We start from the raw sequence: 19886 nt of genomic DNA, 5'->3' as shown, positions 1-19886 counted from the left end.
CACACTGCAAAGCCAAGGGCAAGGGGCTCAGGAAAGTGGCAGGTACTACAGCCTACATATAATAGGTACTATTCAAAGGAAATGCACCGCATCTGCAGTTTATTAGCACCTATATAGTGAATGATCAGTATCACAGCTCCTGAGCACCCTGTGCCTCTGCTGAGAGCTGCCCTGCACCACGCAGTGCTATGCTCAACAGACACAGCTCACAACCAAGTGCTCCATGGCTGCTTTCAGCCCTTCCCTACCCTCCCTGAGAGGCTGGGTGCAGATGGGGAGGCAATGACTCACGCTGGTCCTGCTGCACGGTGAAGGCTGGAGCCCCAAGCACCCCTAGGTCAGTGATTTCCAGCAATCACAACTGCTAACCACTTAGTTGAGATGTCTAAAACATGCACAGTGCACAGAATTGTGGATTGCAACAAGAAAGCTGCTGACTTCCATTTGATTTAATCAAGAGAACACTGGTTACAAGATCTATTCAACTTGTTCCTCATTGGAAAGGACACTGCCAACCACCCACCGTACCTGTACAATCTGCACTGAGACGCATTTTTCCAAGGAAGACTCATTAGAGTCTTCTATTGTTAGAAAAGAATCTTCTGTTTAGCAGAATTCCTGCTCAAAACTATGCTTTTCCAAAGCGATATAGATTTTTACACATGAATACCATGCACATTTTCTGAGAAGTATGATGATGATGCAAGGCAAAGTGGCAATCAGACTCCGGCTAAACTGGTCCACCAGCCCAAGTAAAAGCACTGAGTTAGCATGCAGGATGTGCTGCTGAATTTCTCTGCAAATGACGGCAAATTCTCCCCAGAGCAACTCCACAACCTTCCTCCATCACTGCCTCACACTCGAGAAAGATCTGCTACAACTGTAAAGGAAGAACAAAGCATTTAAAGCAGCGTACGCAGCTCCAATATCTGAGAAAAATTCAGTATCCAGAAATAGCAGTTATCAGCCTCATGATGCAAAGAGCACAGCCAGCACCAGGTCCGAGTCCTCCTGCACAACAATGGGTTGCCACAAGGCTCAGGAAGGATCTCAGGTCTGAGATTGCAGAGGACTTGAATTCATATTAAATAGAGAACTTACATTCAGGAAAGCAACAGAGGAATTAATACAGTTACAAAGAATTTCTACTATTCAGGAGTCTTATAATTGCCTGATGTTCAGGGCTCAGTTACACCACTTGGGCAGTTTCCAAAGCACTTTAGGGAAGAGGGACACAAACACGGTATTACTTTCAATAGACTCCATGGCTCAATTCCCTGGGTTGTTTTTTACAATTATTTTTGGGCTCCAGATGAGGGGGAAAAAAAAAAGTGTTGCCACTGAGATTGAGCAAGATAGATACTTCTCAAATGAAATCCTTTGGCTTACATATAGCACCACTCAATCAACCATGGGTTCGCTTAGAAAAATTCCCTTCCTTTTATATGAACTGGATTAATTTATCAGCATACAGCAAAGAGAAGCGTTAAGCAAGGAAAACTTAAAGGGCAACCTCTAAGGACCTCAAGATCCTGAGCTAACAGAAGTTTATTGAGTTGCTATACTTGTTAAAGAATTAGCTCCCAAATTCAAGAAATACCAAATGGACTACCCAAATGGAAGATGAACAGATAAAAAAAGGCTTTTTTTTTCCCTTTTCTTTTTTGGGGAGGAAAAGGGGGGAGGGATGATGATTTAAAGTATACAGGACCTGGAAGCATTCACTGCACTATCCTCACTCCTTCCTTGTTGTATCATTCTTAACAGAGTTGCACCATGCCGAAGATGACAGAGAAGCAAAGAACCCTCATTCACAATCACACAATGGTCAAACTTCTGTGTGCAAATGAACACTGGGAATCTCACAGATCACATCAGAAGGTTGTGCAAAATCCCAAACCAACCCCCAGCTCCGCACCTCATGGTCTCCATCTGCCACCACTCCCTCTTCTGGCTTTTCTCATGTTTTTTTTTCAGCTGCCATAGCAGAAGCACCACGTTACAGCAGCTACATCAGCCCCTCCAACAGCTGCTGACCGAACTGTGCACCAAACCAAACATTTTCACCACCCAGCTCTGTAATCTGGTGAAGCCAGAATGCAAGCAAGGACTGTGGGATTTACCACACCACACTTATCCTCTGCTTTCCTACCTCCACCAGCATACTCTGCTTCTGTAATCCTATTTCCCTTTCCAAGAAGCTGCATTGCAGCAACATCCATGGAGCAAAACCAACAAGGTTTGCTTTACACTGGTGCTGGGATGAACACACACAGAAGTGGCAAGCAACACTAAGCACAGAGGTAAACGCATCCCTGTGCCTGCTGCCTGGGAGCACTGCCATCAGGGGGCCAGCAGCATGCCTTGCCTGCAGCCAGGAAATCAGCAACCACTCCGAAGTCATGGCCTCCAGTCTGTCCATAGCACTGACTGCTTGCAAGAGCAGCTGCATTTCTAACTGGCTTTTTAATCTGAAGTATTCTCTAATTCCCAGCAAGGCACCGTTGTTATCATTAGATTATACAGTGAGCTGTTCAAAATGCTTCAGTACAAATTTATTCTGATTTTATATATTTTTGGTGTACATCACAAAACTAGTGTCAGCTGAGCACCTGGGGAACACAAGCAGCAGAAAGAGAGATGACAACAGGATGCCTGGTTCCCATTATTGGCATCTGACACAAAGAGAGGCTGGCAGACCGGATTCGGAGGATGCATTATTAAAACAAAAAATATTACTGCTAATGAACTACACCAAACTTGTTTAAAATAGTTAACTACTGTTATTTGCACCACTTATTCACATTCTTGTATTATTTTCAGACCAATTTAAAACACAGGAGCTGATTGCAGTTATGTTTGCCATCAGGGGGTGCTGCCAAGAATCTCCACATCCACTCTCCTTTGCTAAAACAGAACTCAAAATTGGCATGCTGCTGTGATGTTCCAAGCGATTAATCAACACTGAGCTTGATGCTATACAAATGAGGGTATTGTTGTTCCCTTTCCCCACAAGCTTATTTTTTCTTGCTCCCTCAGCTCCTCTTGGGGTTTCTGCAGGCCTCTATGCTTGCATTGCTTCATTCAGAAAGAGCAGAGCTGGAAGGGCAGGAGGCACAGCCTAGGTGAGAACACCTGCAAGTCCGTTCAGTTGTTGGGTAGGAAGAGGAGGGAAAAAGAGATAAATCTGTACCATAATTACAGACTCAAAAAGTCAGCATGAGAGCCTCCAGCACCGGGGTACAGACTTCCTCGAGAAACTTGCTGCCTCGTGCTTTGCCTGCTAGGAGGCTCACAGATGGAAGCTGGATATTGAAAACTGAGCCAAGCATAAGAAATGAAGTTATGAAAACATCATTACTAATTTATTTCTCCTCCTGACACCCGTTGTTTTTTTCTGTGGGATACTAGTGATGAATCCAAGGTCACAAGGGGAAGGAAGAAAAAAAAAAAAAAGAGAAACTCTGCAAACAAAAAAAGCAACCAGAAAAGAAAACCTTGTAGTGAGAATACATGACACCACCATTCCCATTAGTTCATCACCTGCACACTCTGGGCAGAGATGCCAGCCAGCAGCACAGTGCTTCCCTCCATGCCCCCTCTTCCATCCCCTTTCCACAAGAGCAGATCTTCTACCCAACAGCTGCAGAGACAAAATGAAACGAGGGGGAGATGCTCACCATGACCCCAGCACCCACACTTACAAAGCAGATGCAGCTCTAAATCTGCACTGGTAGCAGAGAGTGGAGAATGGGTTTGGAGCCAGGAACCTGAATCCAAACCTCTCTGCTGACTCAGAGAAAAACCTCATTAGGGAGTCAGCGAAGAGCAGGAATGCTCTATGAACCAGGGAAACTCAAGCAAGCTTTTTCCACAACAGCAACTACTGGCAGCTAAGGAATCCCCTGCTCAGAGGCCATGTCCCAGTGATGCTCTCCTGACCACATCCCATACTGCTGATGTATCTGAGCAGGTGCCAGGTAAGAACTGCTCCAGGAATGCTTACTCAGCCTTTGTTACAACCCAGCCAATTTCCCACCTCAGATCTCCTTAAGGATGTAAGCTCCCCCAAAACGTGCCAGACTTTGGAGCTGAGGCATGCTGAGGACATCGTTTAGATGTCTCAGAATTGCAGCTGGACAGCTACAACAGCAGCATGGCACTTGTGCCACTTGTGCTGGCTTCTTAAAAGGAGCCGCCAGGAAGACGTGTTGCTTCAACCCACCCCCAAACAAAAGCAGAATTAGAATTTAATTTCTAAGCTGTGAGTTTCACATAAGTTGTAAGAAGATGAACACACCTCAAAGCGTTCTGTTCCCTGCCAGTGCCAAGCTACATTTCAGTGTTATAAAATCTGGATGAGAAACTCACTAAGGAAGCAAACAGAACTGTTCTACTCATTGCTTCATCACACCACCCATCACACATAACAGACATACGCTTATGATCACTGCAGTCTTGCATCACACACACACACAAAAGTCTATAAAAAAGCTTAGGCATCTGAATCCTATGGCAGTCCTACTGTTTGAGACCTGCCCTCAGTCCTGCTGAGTACCAGTCTGTAACTGCAAACCAGCCTGTGCCACATCCTTGGAAGTCAAAAACCCCACCCTGAAGGTGTTCCCTCTGCTGCACATACACACACCCTCTGGACAGCAAGAGGCAACCTCCTCTGCCACCTGCCAAAGGTGTGCCAGGAGGGCAATACAGTCTTGGTAGGTTCTCACCTGACCCTTCTGCTGAATTTCCAGCATCTGGCTCCTGGAGAGAGGGGAAAGGTACAGTGGAGTCTTTTTGCATAAGGAAAGATAAAACAAGGTAATTCAAGGACACAGAAACCGCTTAGGACAATGTTCTGTTTTACACACTTTAAATCCTTTGGAAAACCCCCCAGAATACTGTTATTTTTGCACAAATACCATCTGGCAAAGAAAATATCATCTTCCCTGTCTTCCTGGCCCACAGCCGTCATTTCAGGAAACAGGACTGTGGTTTGATACAACAGATCATGAAATACAGAAACAGAGAACAGACATATACTTCAGTCGGTTTGCTTCAACCTACACCAATCTCTCCTGTTCCTAAAGAGCAGGAGTTTGACTGATCAGGTTGGGCGTTTTTGGCCTCTTGAAAAATCAATCTGTTCCATCAGTGTTCAAGTCTTCATCCTTGATAAGTGTTCATTCTTCCACAGGTGAGAGGCCACAGCAGCTGTGTGCCAGTGGCCTTGAAGCTGCAGAGAGCCCAATGTGGCATTTTGGCACTGCCTACCTGTAATTTCACACCTTCCTGCATACATTTCCAGCTGCCCTCCTGACAGAAGGTATAAAATCCAGCCCTTTTCTATTACTGACTCTTTTGGAAGCAATAAGATGCTTCCGTTCTCCATGCACTTTCAGCATTCGGCCTGAAAAACTCTGAAGCACTTGTAGGAAACTTGCTGGAGCAAAAAGGTGCACAGACTGACAACATGCAGTGTACAAGAACAGATCAAATGGTACTGGAAAACAACACTAAGCAAACACATCCGATGTGAGGAAACCCACACAGGTTCAGAGTCATCATTTCAGTGAAGTTTTCTGGCACATACAGACAAATTTGAAGATGCAACAGCTTTGATTTCTTTAAATAAACAATGGACAATACGGTATTCATGCCTTCAATGGCCTTTTTCCACAAGCTGTTTCCATGTGGTTAAGAAAGGAGGGCAATCTCAATTTGTATCTGAAACAGGTACAAAATCACAGCTGGTGCAGAACCGGATTCCCCCACCCCATCCCATCCCCCCAAGCTCTGACGCGGGGAGCAGCTGACTTGCAGCGAGATGAGATACAGCTGAGGCTGCAAAAAGCGCCCTCGGTGCCGTTCACAAGACGCTAACCCGACCGTAACAGATTCGCAAGGCAATTTCCTTATGGCAGGGCTCCCAGGCGCTCACGCTCTCCCACCTCCATCCCGCACCGCCCGAACCAGCCGGGAGCTCAGGCCATCCTTTGGACAGCGGGGCACAGGTCAGCCGCGGTGAGCCAGAAACGTCCGTTACCTACTACAGAATTACTCGGACATCCCCCCCACCGCAGCCCGGCGTCTTCGCACATCGTTCCCTTCGCAGCGCCGGGCACGCGGGACGATCACCGCCGCAAAGGCCGACGTGCAGCGGCACAGCCCCGGCCGAGCTGCGGCTCCGCTCGGAGCGCATCTCCGGGACACGTGCTGCGCACCGCCACACGGCGCACCGCGCTGCCCGCCATACGCGCCCGCTTCCCTCCCGCGGCCCCGCCGCTCACCGCCACCCGCGGGGCTGCGCTCCTCCGCCCGCCGCGCTCCGGGCGCCGCCGAGCCCCGCTCTCGCTTCCCTGCGCGCCGCTGCCCGGGCGGCCGCGCGCACCGCAGCCAATCGGCGCCGCCGACGGAGGCGCGCGGCTCGGACTCGGACCCGCGGCACGGGGAGGCGCGGCCTCGCGGCTGCGGGCGGAGCCCCGGACGGCCCTCGGTGAGCGGCTGGGCGCAGCGCCGGGACCGACCGCGTCACGGCCTCACCCCGCGGGCAGCACCCGAAGCGGTGCTGCGTTCGCACGTACCGTGGGGCGGAACTCCGATACCTCTCGTGGTTTGTTACAACGACGAAGGCGCGGCAGTCCCACCGCTGCAAGAAAGACGGCAGCTTTGCTAACAAAGCGCTTTTTAATCGCTAAGGATAATAAAGCATCAGAACGGTGTACTGCAAAAAGTGCACGATGTTTACCGCGAGATGCCTAAATAATAAGCGGCGCAAACACTCGTCAAAGTTCTTACATAACTATGATTCTGCTTTGAGAGTTAATAGATGATGTCGGTGTGCACCTGCCAGCCTGCAGGTCCCACAGCCCAGCCACACCTGGACATCACCGAGCCGTGCTTCTCACACAGCTCTGCGCACAGCAGCTCTCCAGCCCCGGAGCAGCAGAGTGGGGATCTGCTCCACAAGGCCCCGAGGGAGCAGCTGGGTCAGTCTCTCGTGCTGGCAACAAACTGCACTTCATGATTGGAATTATACAAAATTCAGATACACCACCCCATGAGCACATTATTTTCAAGACGATGCTTTATTAGGAAAACAAGACCTTCCTGATGGTATAAACACAGACAAGGTGCCAGAAGCATTATCATTTCAGGCACCAGCTGGATTTCCAATTGTGATCTGCATGCTTTACATTAAACCATTTCCTGTTTCTAGCCCTAACAGACAACGGACTGCTGAAGGTATAAACTTATGTGCTGAGCATGACCTACATAGAGCATGATTCCAGACAAGACTGAGAAGGTGATAGATACCCTTACCAGTTCTCTGGCAGGTCAGTTCGTGCTTCTCATTAACACTGCAAAGCCAGAGCATTTTAAGGCTCTTTGCAAATCTCCTGTTCTTAGATACTGCCTGTTTCTGGCTATTCCTTATCATCTGTGGTGTCATATCCAAATGTACAAGCTGACCTTTACACCTCTGTATGGGAAGGGATGGGTCATGGCCTGAACCAGTGATTGAGCAGCTGGTGAAGGGGTGTAGCCAGCCCTGGGAGCACAGCTGTGAGCAATTCACCTGTGTGATCATTAACCTCACTTAAGGGCTGGCAGCTGCAAGGGAAGCATCTCTACTTGCAGATCACCTCCTTTGTACTGTTTGGTGAGCCCTGATCCTCAGAAAGGGGAAAAAATTTCTTCTTTATTATCAGATTGTGACTGTTTCCTCTCTTGGGTGAGCTGAAACTGGTTTAAAGCAACTATATCTACTGCTGCCTATACTTACAGCCTCAGACACTGAACCCTGAGACTCCCTTCAACAGCAGGATTAGCTCCATGTCTTTAGGAGGAAATTCTACTTCCTCTTACTTCCAAAAAGCAGTGATGTCTGTAGTTGCTCAGCCAAAGACACAAATGTTATTTTTTTTTTTCAGATGCTAATTTAAACCAGCTTCAATTCTACATTAAACAGATCCCAGCACCTCCTTGCCTGGATGAGTTTCTGTAACTGTACAGACTATCTTACATCAGTTCAAATTCATTTCTTGCTATTGAACATTCAAAAAAATAAAAATCACTACTTAAGTTGCAGATACACTCAAAAGAAGTTGTCTGCAGTTAATCCCCCCAGGTAAATAACATCACAAACCAAACTGCTGCAGTCTAACACTGGCAGCTACTCCACCTCACGGAGCAGCTCGCCTATTCCCCTCAGGTGGGATGGGGGAGAGAAATGGAACAGTAAAGGTGAAAAATATCCATGGTTTGAGATAAAGACAATTTAACAGGTAAAGCAGAAGCTGTTCAAGCAAGCAAAGCATAAGGAATCCAATCACTGCTGCCTGCAAGCCAGGGCAGCAAATGTCCATCATGAGTAGTGGCTACTTGGGAAGACAAACACCACAACTCTAGGATACCCCCATCCCATCTGTCCTCCAGCTTTTATTCCTGATCAGGACATCAGGTGGTATGGAATCTGCTGCTGGGCAGCTGGGGTTCACTGTCCTGGCTGTGCCCTACCCACATCCTGCAAGGGCATCCCAGAAACAGAGACCTTGATGCTGTATGACCAGTGCTCAGCAACAACTCAAACACGGGTGTGTTACAACATCGTTTTCATCACAAATTCAAAACACAGCATGGTCCAAGCCACTATGAAAAAATTAACTCTATCTCAGCCAAAAACAGCCAAAAACCCCTTATTCCACACCACTTAAGTAGTGCTCAGATCCCACCCTAACCAACGCATTAATCAGCATCCTTCAATGTATACACAGATATCATTCACTCAGTCTGTGGGCCACCCCTGTGAAAGGTCCATAAAAACACACACAGAATGTCCACAGAGCACATCTAGAGTGTGTTAGGTTCCATCATTAATGGGGGTCTCTCAGGACAGGAGAGGTGGTGTGCTGTCAAAATCAGTGCATGAACCAGAAATAAGAGCTCGAGTTGGGAATCTCTGGATTAAGATACAGGGGTTTTGTTTGTTTATCTTTGATGTTTAAATGAGAATTGTGAGAGAAATGTTCTATGTTAATCTAGGCAGATACATACCACATAACATAATTTTTACATTTTGATTTTACTCGCAGGAAAAAGCCATCATCTTTCTCTAATGACCTTTCATCTCGTTAAGTGACAGGAAAAATAAATATATCTTCATGCAAAATATACCCTAATGCTCATGCATTATGGAATAACTGACCTAAAAGGACCAAAGTAAAGCAAATGTAAAACAGACTTTCACAAAGACAACCAGATGCTTCTAATGTGATGTACACACTCCCACGTGTCACAGGCTGGAACAGTTTTATCATGACATTCTCACAATGCTAAAGAATCCAGCAGGCACAAGAATGTAAGTGACAGTGCACATATGGCAAGTGATATAAACATCAACACTATAGTACGCACAGAATTTGTAATGGGTATAAACACTATGATTTTTGGTTTCATTAATAACACAGAGGAGAATTGATAAATCCGTCATACTTTAATCCAAAAGCTAAGGCACTGAAAGCCTCATTTGCAGAGACGAGACATTCTGGGTCACCTTCTTCCCGGCCTCACACATCCACACTGAGAACTCCAACATTTTAAGAGGGAGGAGTACGTCACCTCCCCTTCCCATCCTCAACCTGGCAAGCACTGAATAGCTTAGAATGCCACCAGGACAATACAGCTCTAGGACTTCTGTGGAACATTTGAAAATGTACCTTGCCTCCTTTGCACTGAGACAGTTGCCCTAAGCTAGAACAATTCAGATAAGACAAACCCAAAACAAAGAGCTAGGTTTCATAACCAGATTGCTTAAATGGAAGTCCGTGAATGACAAACAGGGCTTGCCCATAGATTCTTTCACAGTTGTCCATAAATACAAATAATGTGCAACTCTAGTAAGACTGAGAACTGTATCCAAGTTCAGAAAACTAAAAAGTAACACGCGTGACATCTGCAAATCGGCCATATGGATCAAGGTGAAATACCTCTTTGTTAGAAACTAAAGCCTAAGTCATCAGTCCCAGAGAATGTGCAGTTCTGCGTCACTGCCACAGCTGCTCAGCCAGCACGTCCTCTGAAGATCAACATTAACCAGTTTCGTAACAGAAGCAAAGGAACCACATTCTAAGAGCCAAAAAAACAAGATTTGCTGAGGTAAGGCAAATCTGCAGGGAATTACTTTCTGAGAACTCAGATTCAACAGGAATTTTTTCAATAAAACATCCCCCCAAAATATTATGCTTAGATTAAGATCTTCTATTTTCTCAGGTCCCTGTCACGTTAGCTGATCAGCAGTGATCTTCCACAATTCCTATAGGAGGGAAAAATTCATATAGTTATTTCCTCAGATCAGTAGATTGTTATTACAAGGAAGCTCAACTTGCACACACTCTCTGATTCACAGAAAATCCATTTACGTAATCTCCCACAACAACCAACACATTATCTCTGAGATAGAACAAGAGAATTGAGTTCTTTATTCTTGCAGTATGATTTTTTAAAATAAGAAAATAGTATAATTCAAATAATTTCTAAAAATATTTAGAAATTGCTCTACATAACCTGCAGTATTTTGACTGAGAATCTTGTTCTTTTTCTTAGACTATGTTGAAAAACACTTCCAATATTGCTAGCAAAGATGTAGCTTAAAAAATAGTCCATTTATTGAGGAATCAAGGTCTCACAAATGAATACCTTATACACACACTTCTCCATACACTGCAGAACAAGGATGAAAAACAGACACTTTGTTTTCGTAGAGTAAATTAGTGTAAGGTTTGTCTGCTATATTAAAGATAAGTAATCAGATTATCATATCCCTATCACCACAACATCTGGAATTCTGGCAATGTGCTTCATGATAAATGAGAAGACTTCTGCATTTAAAAAAATATACTTATTTCAAAGGCCAGTAGCCTTCCACAGGTATACCACAGGTACACAGGTATGTAGAAAATACGTTCACACCCGTAGATATAACTCATACATGTGTAAACTTATTATAAAACATTCATGCAAAATCTTATTCCTGAAGGTGTCAGCACTAAGAAAAGCAAATTAATCTCATGAAATTGCTGTGAAACCCATAACCATACAATGCATACATACTGTACTACACAAAACAGTATGTTGGCTACAGGACTACAGATTCAGAAGCTAGTCCAAGACTTGCAAGTTCTCCCCAAAGGTCTCTTAATTTCTATTGCTACAGAAGCTAACAAGCTACTAGCTGGCTTGTATAATACTCGTAAGAGTAGACAATTGGAAAAAAGAACAGAGGGGAAACCATGAGTGCTTGGAATGTAATTAAAATAATGTATCTGATACATCTCTAAATACCAGAAGTTTATTACTTGTCAACTTCTCCATATATATATTAGAACATTATTACCTTAACACTGATTGGGAATTATGAAAAGGAGAAAATGAAAGCTTTTTTACATTCAAAGAAACGAAGAAGATATTGATCCATTTTCCAGTCAATCACAAAAATTGTTATTTTACAAAGTACCGGAGATTGCTCTCATTTCCTCTGAGGTTAAGAAACAATTTAAGCCACTGAATTGTTCTGTGATAGAAAAGGGCATGTTATGCCTATTTAGTGTGGGCTATGGAAGCACCGAGAAGAATCGTTTTAATACAAGAAAAACTAAATGGAAATAAATAAGAGCGTAACATTTGTTCTTCTGTTCTTACTTCAAGTTAAGTACACAGCTGAAAACTAATTTCAGATTGCTAGCCCAACATATGCCATTTATTTTAATGAATGCCACTTACCAACTGCTCAATCCTTTCATAAATGAGAAACTGGCAGAAATCAGGCTTAATGGGTTCCACACTGTATTTCATTTTTCCATCATGAAGGTTCTCCAAATCATTTAGAGTACTTCGAAAATGACTGTAGGCTTCACACGTAACATCCATCTGTCTTAAAGTGAAATTCAGTCTGACAAGACAATATTTAAATTAAAACCTTTTTTGTATACCTGCATCTTAAACAGCTATGTAACTTTCTTCATCTAATGAGAAATTTAGGTCCTCTCAGAGTAATTCACTTCCACAGTTAAAAAAAAAAATAACCTCCTGCTGCCCCCAGAAAGCCTGTCCTATCCAAAGTCTTGTCCTTTCAAAAACCCACTAAGTCTTAGATGAGACTTTCCACTGATTTTAGCACATTCTGCTCCAACAAAATAACTGGCTTTGTTTCTGGGACAAACACTTTGCACCAAATCGCATGAATAGCTATTGGTTACATACCTTTAAGCATAATCAACTTATATACTAGTTTATGAACAGACTTCAACATACAGCTACTCGAAAACATGCAATTCCTTGAAAGAAACCACAAAAGCAATTACAGTGGGGGGATGCGAGCTAGGAAATGTGTGCATTTTCTCATTCTGAGCCCTTTCACTCTGCTCCATAAGCACAGGACCTCAAAAACACAGCAAATTTTGTCAGACATTAAACTGGCCACCTATTAATCTTCATTTGCACAAAGGTTACCTAATGCATGACAAAAGTAAGATCACAAAAGCCACACTTTTCTGGAGGTCAAATTCTGAACTTATACAAATTAAAGTAGTTTAACAAATGCCTGTACTGGGCATTCACAGCAGCCTTCCATCAACCAACGTGATGATAATCAGAACCTGGCCTTCAGCCACATCAGGGCTTTCGTTCAAGGAAAGGAAAGAACGTGAGATTCTAGTCCTTCTTATGGTAGGATGTTGGTAATACTTGCCTCTTTTCTATGGCTAGGAAAACTGTGCAAGAATGTTTCACATTATGTGTGATTCTATACAACGTTCTGAATAAGGCATCTGTCAGATCATCATCATAGAACACTATGGGAAGAACATGAAGAGCACATCATATTTACATGTAAGCGTAGCATTTACTTAAATCTCAGGCTTGAAACAACAAGAAGCTTTAATTCTATTATAATCAAACAAATCATTATTTTATCTAAACCCCCAAAGTATTACACATTTAATGGCAGCAACTGACCGAGCAATAGTATCCAGTGCTGCTCTTTACAAAAAGAAATCTTATAGATATCTCTCATGACACTGGGAATCATTTCTGTCAGGCAACTTACAGAACTTTAACAAGATCTCTCTCAGCCTGGAAATACCTTACTGCAAAGCTAAAAAAAAAAATAAAAAAAAATCACATACCACATTTCTTTTTTTTTTTTTTTTTTTTTTTCCCACTTCAGCAAGAACAGGGAAAAAAAAAAGCCAGAGAGATGCAATAGGACACATGCAGTACCACATGCAGTACCTAAAAGTCTTCCCACACTATGGAGCATACTAGTCCGGCCACCTATCTGTCTTTACTTGCACCAAGGTTATCTGATTCAAGATAAGGGTAGGACAACACTTAACTCTTCTGAAAATCAACTTAATCACTTATGTGCAATTATATTCTTTGACTAATTTACTCACAAATAATAAGGCTATTAGATTTTTCAGTATCTTATTCTTCTACTGCTAATTCAGACAGTAAATAGAATTGTTTAAAAAAAATACAGACAAGAACACTTGAGGCAGAGATTTGAGAAACAGGTAAGGATTTGATCTATCACATTTCAAAAGCAAACTATGTACAGTTAAGTTGTTCCTCAAAATGCTCAAGAGAGCATTTTTGATTTAAAAGCTTGCTGGTTATATTTTCCTACCATCAGCTGCCATTATCACAGTACAGTGGTCATGCAAATCTGCAATCTCTTCTTCAGACCAGCTATAGAGAGCTTCCGGATCTGTAACAAAAGAAGATAGCTTGTTTTTAAAGCTACACCTTTAACTGTTTGACACATTTAAAAAAAAGCATTTTAATAATTTAATTTAGTGATCAGCTACTCAATAAGCAGAGCAACTCACTGAAGGGAAATCACAGCCTCCCCCTATTTGCTCTCTGAAGTTCCCTTCAGTCCTTTGCTTTTGCTCTCTCTTTCTTGCAGTTCACTCAGGGCTGACTGGTGTGATTAAGTTTCCCTTGACATAAGAATTTAATACCAATTACTATCCTGCAGCAAGAGTACAAATTCAGTTAGAAAACAAATGCATTTTTTGATTAAGCTTCCTCCTGTTACGCTTTCTAAAATTTAGAAGCTTTCTGTGAATATCTGAAAATCATCAAGCCTGTTCATCTGGCAGTATCAAGTATTTTCAATAAGCATCTAAAGTCCAAGAAAAGCTTCGAAAGCGTAAGGATGATTTTACTTCCTTAAATAGTTGTTCTACTTTCTGAACCATTACATCATACTACTACCATTCAACTGATAAGAAAGCCTAAAAAGCATAGCAGGATTCAGAAACCCAACTACTGTAACAACTACCTACCAGTGCAGAATTCATCTTTCAGCCAGTCTAGTTCTTTTACTTTAATTTCTCCTCCTGTGGGTGTAGAAAGATCCCAACAGTCACAAATGATCTTTCAGCCAGTACTGAAACATGTGGTAAGATATACTAAAAGGATATATGAAACAAATAAGACTGGACATCATTTACAAAACCAGTCATCCACTGACAAAAGGAGAGTAAGACAAACTTAATCATCAGAAATATCTTAATTTCTCTTCTATATGTCACCTGCAAGTTGCAAAGTTCAGCCTCTGTAATTTGCACTGTTTACACGACCCTTGGCACCCAAATGTCCACGATCCTCACAATTACCTCAATGAAATGAACACAACAACATAGAAGCCACAGCTGGGCTTAACTTCTTACCAGAGAAAGATTGAATATTTTGCTCTTTCCCGAAAGAAGCTATCCCATCTTGAAACACGTATAGATTTCTTGCATCTTTCTAAATGAGTCACTTTTAACCAAAACAGAAGTTTAATTTATCCATAAAAATGCCAGCCAGCTTGCCAATGACTTATGCTGTTTAATCCTACAGTAATTCATAGACAAGCAATTGCACAAGAACTGTCTGCACAGCACTTACCTCCTGGTTCCATCAGGTGTTTGTTTAATGCAACATTTTGTTCACACATGGCCAAAAGATCTTCACCAACATCTGGAAGAAAATAATAACAATATTCTAAATGAGGATATTTCACACGCGCTGTACATTCCTCTGACCTCTCAGACAATTTACCTCAACTTCTCCCAAACTAAAATTCAAAGCAGCTCCCTTCTCTCATGACTGCTTCCACAGCACCCTCGCTTTTTTCTTTCATTACTAAGCTCCACATCATCCTTGATAAAAGGAGTTAGATCGCCATACTGCCTATTTTAATCTAGAAAAGTATTTGGTTTTAAAAACATGTGCACCTGGAATTATTACTGCTTTTTAAATCTGTCATGAAAGTGCTTGCCATTTTTCAATAAACAGCAACATTTTATATGCATTGGTAACAAATTAGCAACTAAAAAAAGAGCAGGTGATGATAAAATCCCAGGATGAAAGTACTGGTTTGCAATATTTCATTAAAAATAACTGCCTTACCTGTGCAATAAACTCTGCTAGCAATCATTCCCATGATAATGCTTGCAATTCCTGTGCCACCTCCAAGCTCTAGCACTGTGCAACTCCTGAACACATCCCGTTTAAACAGAATATAATCAGCAAGAAGAAAGGCTGCACGCCAGACCTTTGGAGAAGAGTAGCAGTTAAACCAGAGAAATTCTGAAGCACAATTCATAAACAGCAAGGCAATGCAAGGCACAATACATACTTGTTTACCAACATCTTCTAAGGGGGTTGCCATAGTATGCTCTATGAAAATGGAAAGAGAATATTGTTTCAAAACACTGTTCAAATCAAGTTCCATAATAGCAAATTTGAGAAGTCAATTAATGCTTCCCTTTTAAGTCTAGAACTAAGCACTATTAATTCTACATAGTAACACTGGATAATGGTGAAAACCCCACTCTAATTAAGGAAAACCATTTCTCCACGATGTACAATTGTCCAAAACAGTTTTGGAGAAGAACTGTTTTTAAAGCAATTAACAGTATCACAGTATTACGATGGCTTATTATCTACTTTGACTTCCCAAGTTCTCTTTCATTTAAAAAACCAACTTAGTTTTTCTTTGTTTTACTTGAGCAGATATTTATTCAATTTCTCCTTGAACATAAGCCTATTATTTACCTATTTTAACAACATTTCTGCAAGTGCATTCTTGTTCTTCATCCTCAAAAGCATTTTCTTTTCCTTTCATCAGAATTACAGGATATACTCTATCCCTCATAAGATCCTCTGCCTCTGAGTCACTGGCTCTTTGAGGTCTTCTGACCACATCCAAGTCTCCGTCCTCGTCTAGCAGAGCTTCTATTCCTTCAGTATTCAATTCCTTTTCATATTTCAGATTATTCCCATCCTTGCTAGTTAGTTCAGCTCCACTTCTGTACTGGTGTTCTCTTTCAGTTGTAGTTTCTCTTGCATATTTCTCAGAGGCCTGATCATCTGTGTTCCAAAGGAGTTTGAAATACGACAGGAACACTGCAAGAACATGGAGTGGGAGGAGGATAAAGTTAAAGATCAATGCTAGGGAAGAACAGAATCTATACGCAACCTTCACTTGCATGACGTTTGATATGCATTTCACATACCAAAATATCTAGAGCAGTGGAAGTGTTACAGGTATCTTAGAATACGGTTCTACTTGCTAGTAAGAAATATTTCTGCTAATTCTGTCAGAAGGGATAAATGAAGCACTACCAGCATCTGCTCGTTGACTAAGCATCTACTCAGTCACAATTTACATTTTCACCTTACTTAGAAACTTGTTTCAGCAATCAGGAAAATAAATGATTTCTTACATCCTCTAAAAGATCTTCTGTTGAGACAGATCAAGTTGAGAGAAGAACAAATATCGCAAATTAGGAATTATATCAACATAAGGAAGTGAACACAATCTTGAAGGACACAAACATTTCAGAAAAAAAAGTAAAAGGATTTTCTTTTTCTATTTTCAAACCCTTTTGAGACTCAAGTAACTTCCCACCTTGCCATCAGCTTAAAGCAATATGAGGCAGCACAAATAGGCAGCGTGCCTCCTGTCAGCTTAGGTTGGACTTACTGATACTTTTTTTTTTAAGCCAAGAAAATATCTAGTGAAAACAGCCTACACCAGCAGTATCTAAGAAGAATTTCTTGGAAGTGAGTTTACTCTCACCAAGGGGAAACTGTTTGCCACTATTGATTTCAACAGTTTCACAATCTATGGAGTTCTATTTCAGTTGCTTCAGAGATATGCAAAGCTGGACATACAGGATACTATGGGAACATAAGAAGTCCTTCTCTAGAGATCGTAACAGCTAGATCTTATAAAAATCTTCACTGTCTATCCAAGCACAAGAGATTTAGTAAGTCGGCTACAGTTTGCATGACAACCACATTAAATGGATTTGACGAATTAGAGGATGCAATCAACATATCACAGAATCATAGAATATCCCAAGTTGGAAGAGACCCTGCTCTCTAAGTTCACCCTGATCCTCAGAGTTTCAAAATGGAAAATTGATCCAAATAAGCAAAGACTAAATCCCCAGGAGGTCCTCTAAAACAGCAAAGTGGCGGTGGCAGATTATTGCTGGATTTTTTAGAGTAAAAGCTGTCATACTACAATCCAGCTCTGGTATGGGAAATTCATTTATTTCTTAAGACTATGGACATTCAGAGTACATAAAACAGACTGTCATATTACTGTGTTGAAAGGTTCTTTGTGCCAAGGAGAGTCACATCAAACGAACACTAAGACACCACAGTGACTGAGCACCTGGTGGGAAGGCAGGGCCAACCCAGGGGAGCTGAGATGCATGCAATGTACCAGAGTGGATGGAAGGGCAGGAGCCAGGATCCACCCATTCCCAGACCTCATTTGAGGGTTGACAGTAGAGGCAAGGGTATCTCACTGGAAATCCCTGCCTACCTGAGGCCTTCCAAGGGTAAACAGAGTTTTCTCCTTTGTTTCTGTACCCACAACTGATGCATTTGGGCATAACCTCACTTGTTGCAGCCTCTGACTTTGCTACCCTGTTATCACTGCTGTGCTTTCTGCTGTATTATAGTGTTACAAGCACATTTTACTAACAGCTTCAAGGTCATTTCCCTTGACAACTTTATAGAAACCTACAAGCTGGTAGAGGCAGTCATTTGCCAATTCATTTCCACTAAGGGCTTGATTCTTTCATTTATATAAATCAGTCAAGCTCATTGCTATACTCAGATTTGTTGTAGCCAATTTTTTAAATTAAAAAGAAAACCAACCACACAACAGATAACAAAGCTGTTGAGTTCCTCTGGAACAGATGGTAAATCATCATTTAAAGATTTTATAAAAAACATAAATGAATTACTTATGCACTTATTTCAAGTGGTGGTATTTAAAACTGCTGGCTTCTCACTTCTTTTCTATATGCAAGACACAAACTAACTTGTTAGAGTGATCCCCAAAGGTGCTGTCTTGAGATTCTAGGTAAAGGAATAAACATGTAAAATTAAGCTTGCACAAATACTGATGTTACTTCTTCTCAGAAAGTAACTTAAGCTGTTTTTTTTCTGTTCTAAGATGCGCTATCTACAAATCCATATTAATAGTTTTATGTAGCTATTTTCGTGAGGAGAATCCAGTTAAACCTCTTCCCTCCAAGGAGGAGCAGTTCTTCTGCTTGGAGTAAAATACATAATGATTACTATCAACCAATCGAAGGAGGACTAAGACAATACAAATACATTAGAGTGTAATTAAAACACAGTTCCTTCAGTCTAAACACGCATTACCTGGCTGTCCGACTGCATTCAATCGTACCATGAGATGACTTTTGTTGGGACAGTGCAAGTGCACATCAGAAAGGACGGTGTCACTTTTGAACGTGAGGTTATCCATCTCCTTCCCCGTGACATCTCCCATGGCACGGCAGTCAGTCAGAGGGACGCTGTGGGGACAGCTGCCATGCAACTGCTCTGCCCAGCACGACCTCGGGGCAGCTTCAAGGCCTCGGGCAAGCTGCAGTCACACCGCCTCCCCTGTGCCCTGACGAGACACCGGGCTGCGCATGGGGGAATCCAACCTACAAGCAAACACAGACAGCCTTCAGCTCGGTAACGCTGCCCTGTGGCGTGAGGAAACAGCTCACACCAACAACTAAGTTACGGTGCTTCAGCGTTCCCTTCCACAGCGCTCCAACAGCTACAGTTCACCACGGACAGCAGACGCTCCAGGAGGGAACACCGCTCATTAAGCTGTGTTAAAAGCACCCGACCGTGCCGTGAGAGGAAAGCAGCACACAGCGCCGTGCACTGAAGGCTCCTCGCACGGCGCGGCTCCTCCTCAGAAACCAACGCAGTGAACGCACAGCTCAGTTCCGTACATTTTGTTCAAATACTGCCTCTTCCTGGAGAAACCCGGCTCCTCTCACGTGCCCCCAGCAGAAGGGCGGTTGGCGAACGTATCCCGCTCGTCTCTGAGTTCTCTACTTTTCTCCACAAAAACAAACAGCAGCCCTCCTCGCTGCCCCGTGCCCGCGGCTCCGCCGGTTCTGTCCTAAAGCGCAGACAAACATTTCCCCTACAAACAGACACAAAAGACCGACATTTATTTCCCCGGACGTTCTGAGAAAGGCGCGTGAAACACGAGTGCACCGCAGCCGTGAGGACAACGCTACTCCGGCTCACACGCACAGACCCGCGAGGCACAGCTCCGAGCGGCGCCTCCCGCCCGCCCTCACGCGCAGCGCGCCGCCATCTTGGAGCCCGCGGCTCCTTCCGGCGCGCAGCTGACGCGCCCGCCCCGCCCCCCTCGCCGCCATTGGGTCAGTCAGTCACAACGGCCGGCCTCAATGGCCGCCTGCCTGCAGCCGCCTGCAACTGCAGCAAGCAAATAACGCTCTCCACAAACTGTGCCACGTGCTTGTGAGAGCTAC

At 43.1% G+C, this 19886-nt stretch overlaps 2 protein-coding genes across 5 annotated transcripts in view; both read right to left on the bottom strand.

Annotated features, from left to right (window-relative positions):
* ABAT (4-aminobutyrate aminotransferase) overlaps nucleotides 1-6442 on the bottom strand; it is a 40827-nt gene extending 34385 nt beyond the window's left edge. The window contains exon 1 of one of the 2 annotated variants that reach the window (XM_031606982.2): nucleotides 6291-6442. The gene's annotated coding sequence lies outside the window, so the exon portion shown is untranslated. Of the gene's footprint in view, nucleotides 1-6046; nucleotides 6220-6290 lie in introns of those variants that run through there. The other variant, XM_090151606.1, reaches the window with a different exon arrangement.
* A 3035-nt stretch (nucleotides 6443-9477) lies between these two features.
* On the bottom strand, nucleotides 9478-19735 carry METTL22 (methyltransferase 22, Kin17 lysine). 3 transcript variants are annotated; one of them, XM_090151607.1, is made up of 12 exons: nucleotides 19645-19735; nucleotides 19335-19531; nucleotides 18745-19034; nucleotides 16111-16461; nucleotides 15692-15732; nucleotides 15463-15607; nucleotides 14959-15030; nucleotides 14352-14405; nucleotides 13688-13768; nucleotides 12749-12851; nucleotides 11782-11950; nucleotides 9478-10315 (listed from the first exon to the last, which is right to left on the bottom strand). In XM_090151607.1, the coding sequence occupies exons 3-12, from the start codon at nucleotides 18872-18874 to the stop codon at nucleotides 10280-10282; spliced, it is 1182 nt and encodes a 393-aa protein (XP_090007733.1). In that variant the 5' UTR covers nucleotides 18875-19034; nucleotides 19335-19531; nucleotides 19645-19735; the 3' UTR covers nucleotides 9478-10279. The 3 variants fall into 3 exon arrangements, with proteins under 3 accessions (XP_090007733.1, XP_031462397.2, XP_090007734.1); XM_031606537.2 differs by having other exon boundaries at nucleotides 19649-19735; XM_090151608.1 differs by having other exon boundaries at nucleotides 19639-19727.
* Between the last annotated feature and the right edge of the window lie 151 nt (nucleotides 19736-19886).

The sequence above is a fragment of the Phasianus colchicus genome, chromosome 16, assembly GCF_987193195.1.
Source record: "Phasianus colchicus chromosome 16, bPhaCol1.hap1.1, whole genome shotgun sequence".
Taxonomy (NCBI): domain Eukaryota; kingdom Metazoa; phylum Chordata; class Aves; order Galliformes; family Phasianidae; genus Phasianus; species Phasianus colchicus.
The sequence above is the reverse complement of the archived record's forward strand: the minus strand, read 5'-3'. Positions and strand labels throughout refer to the sequence as shown.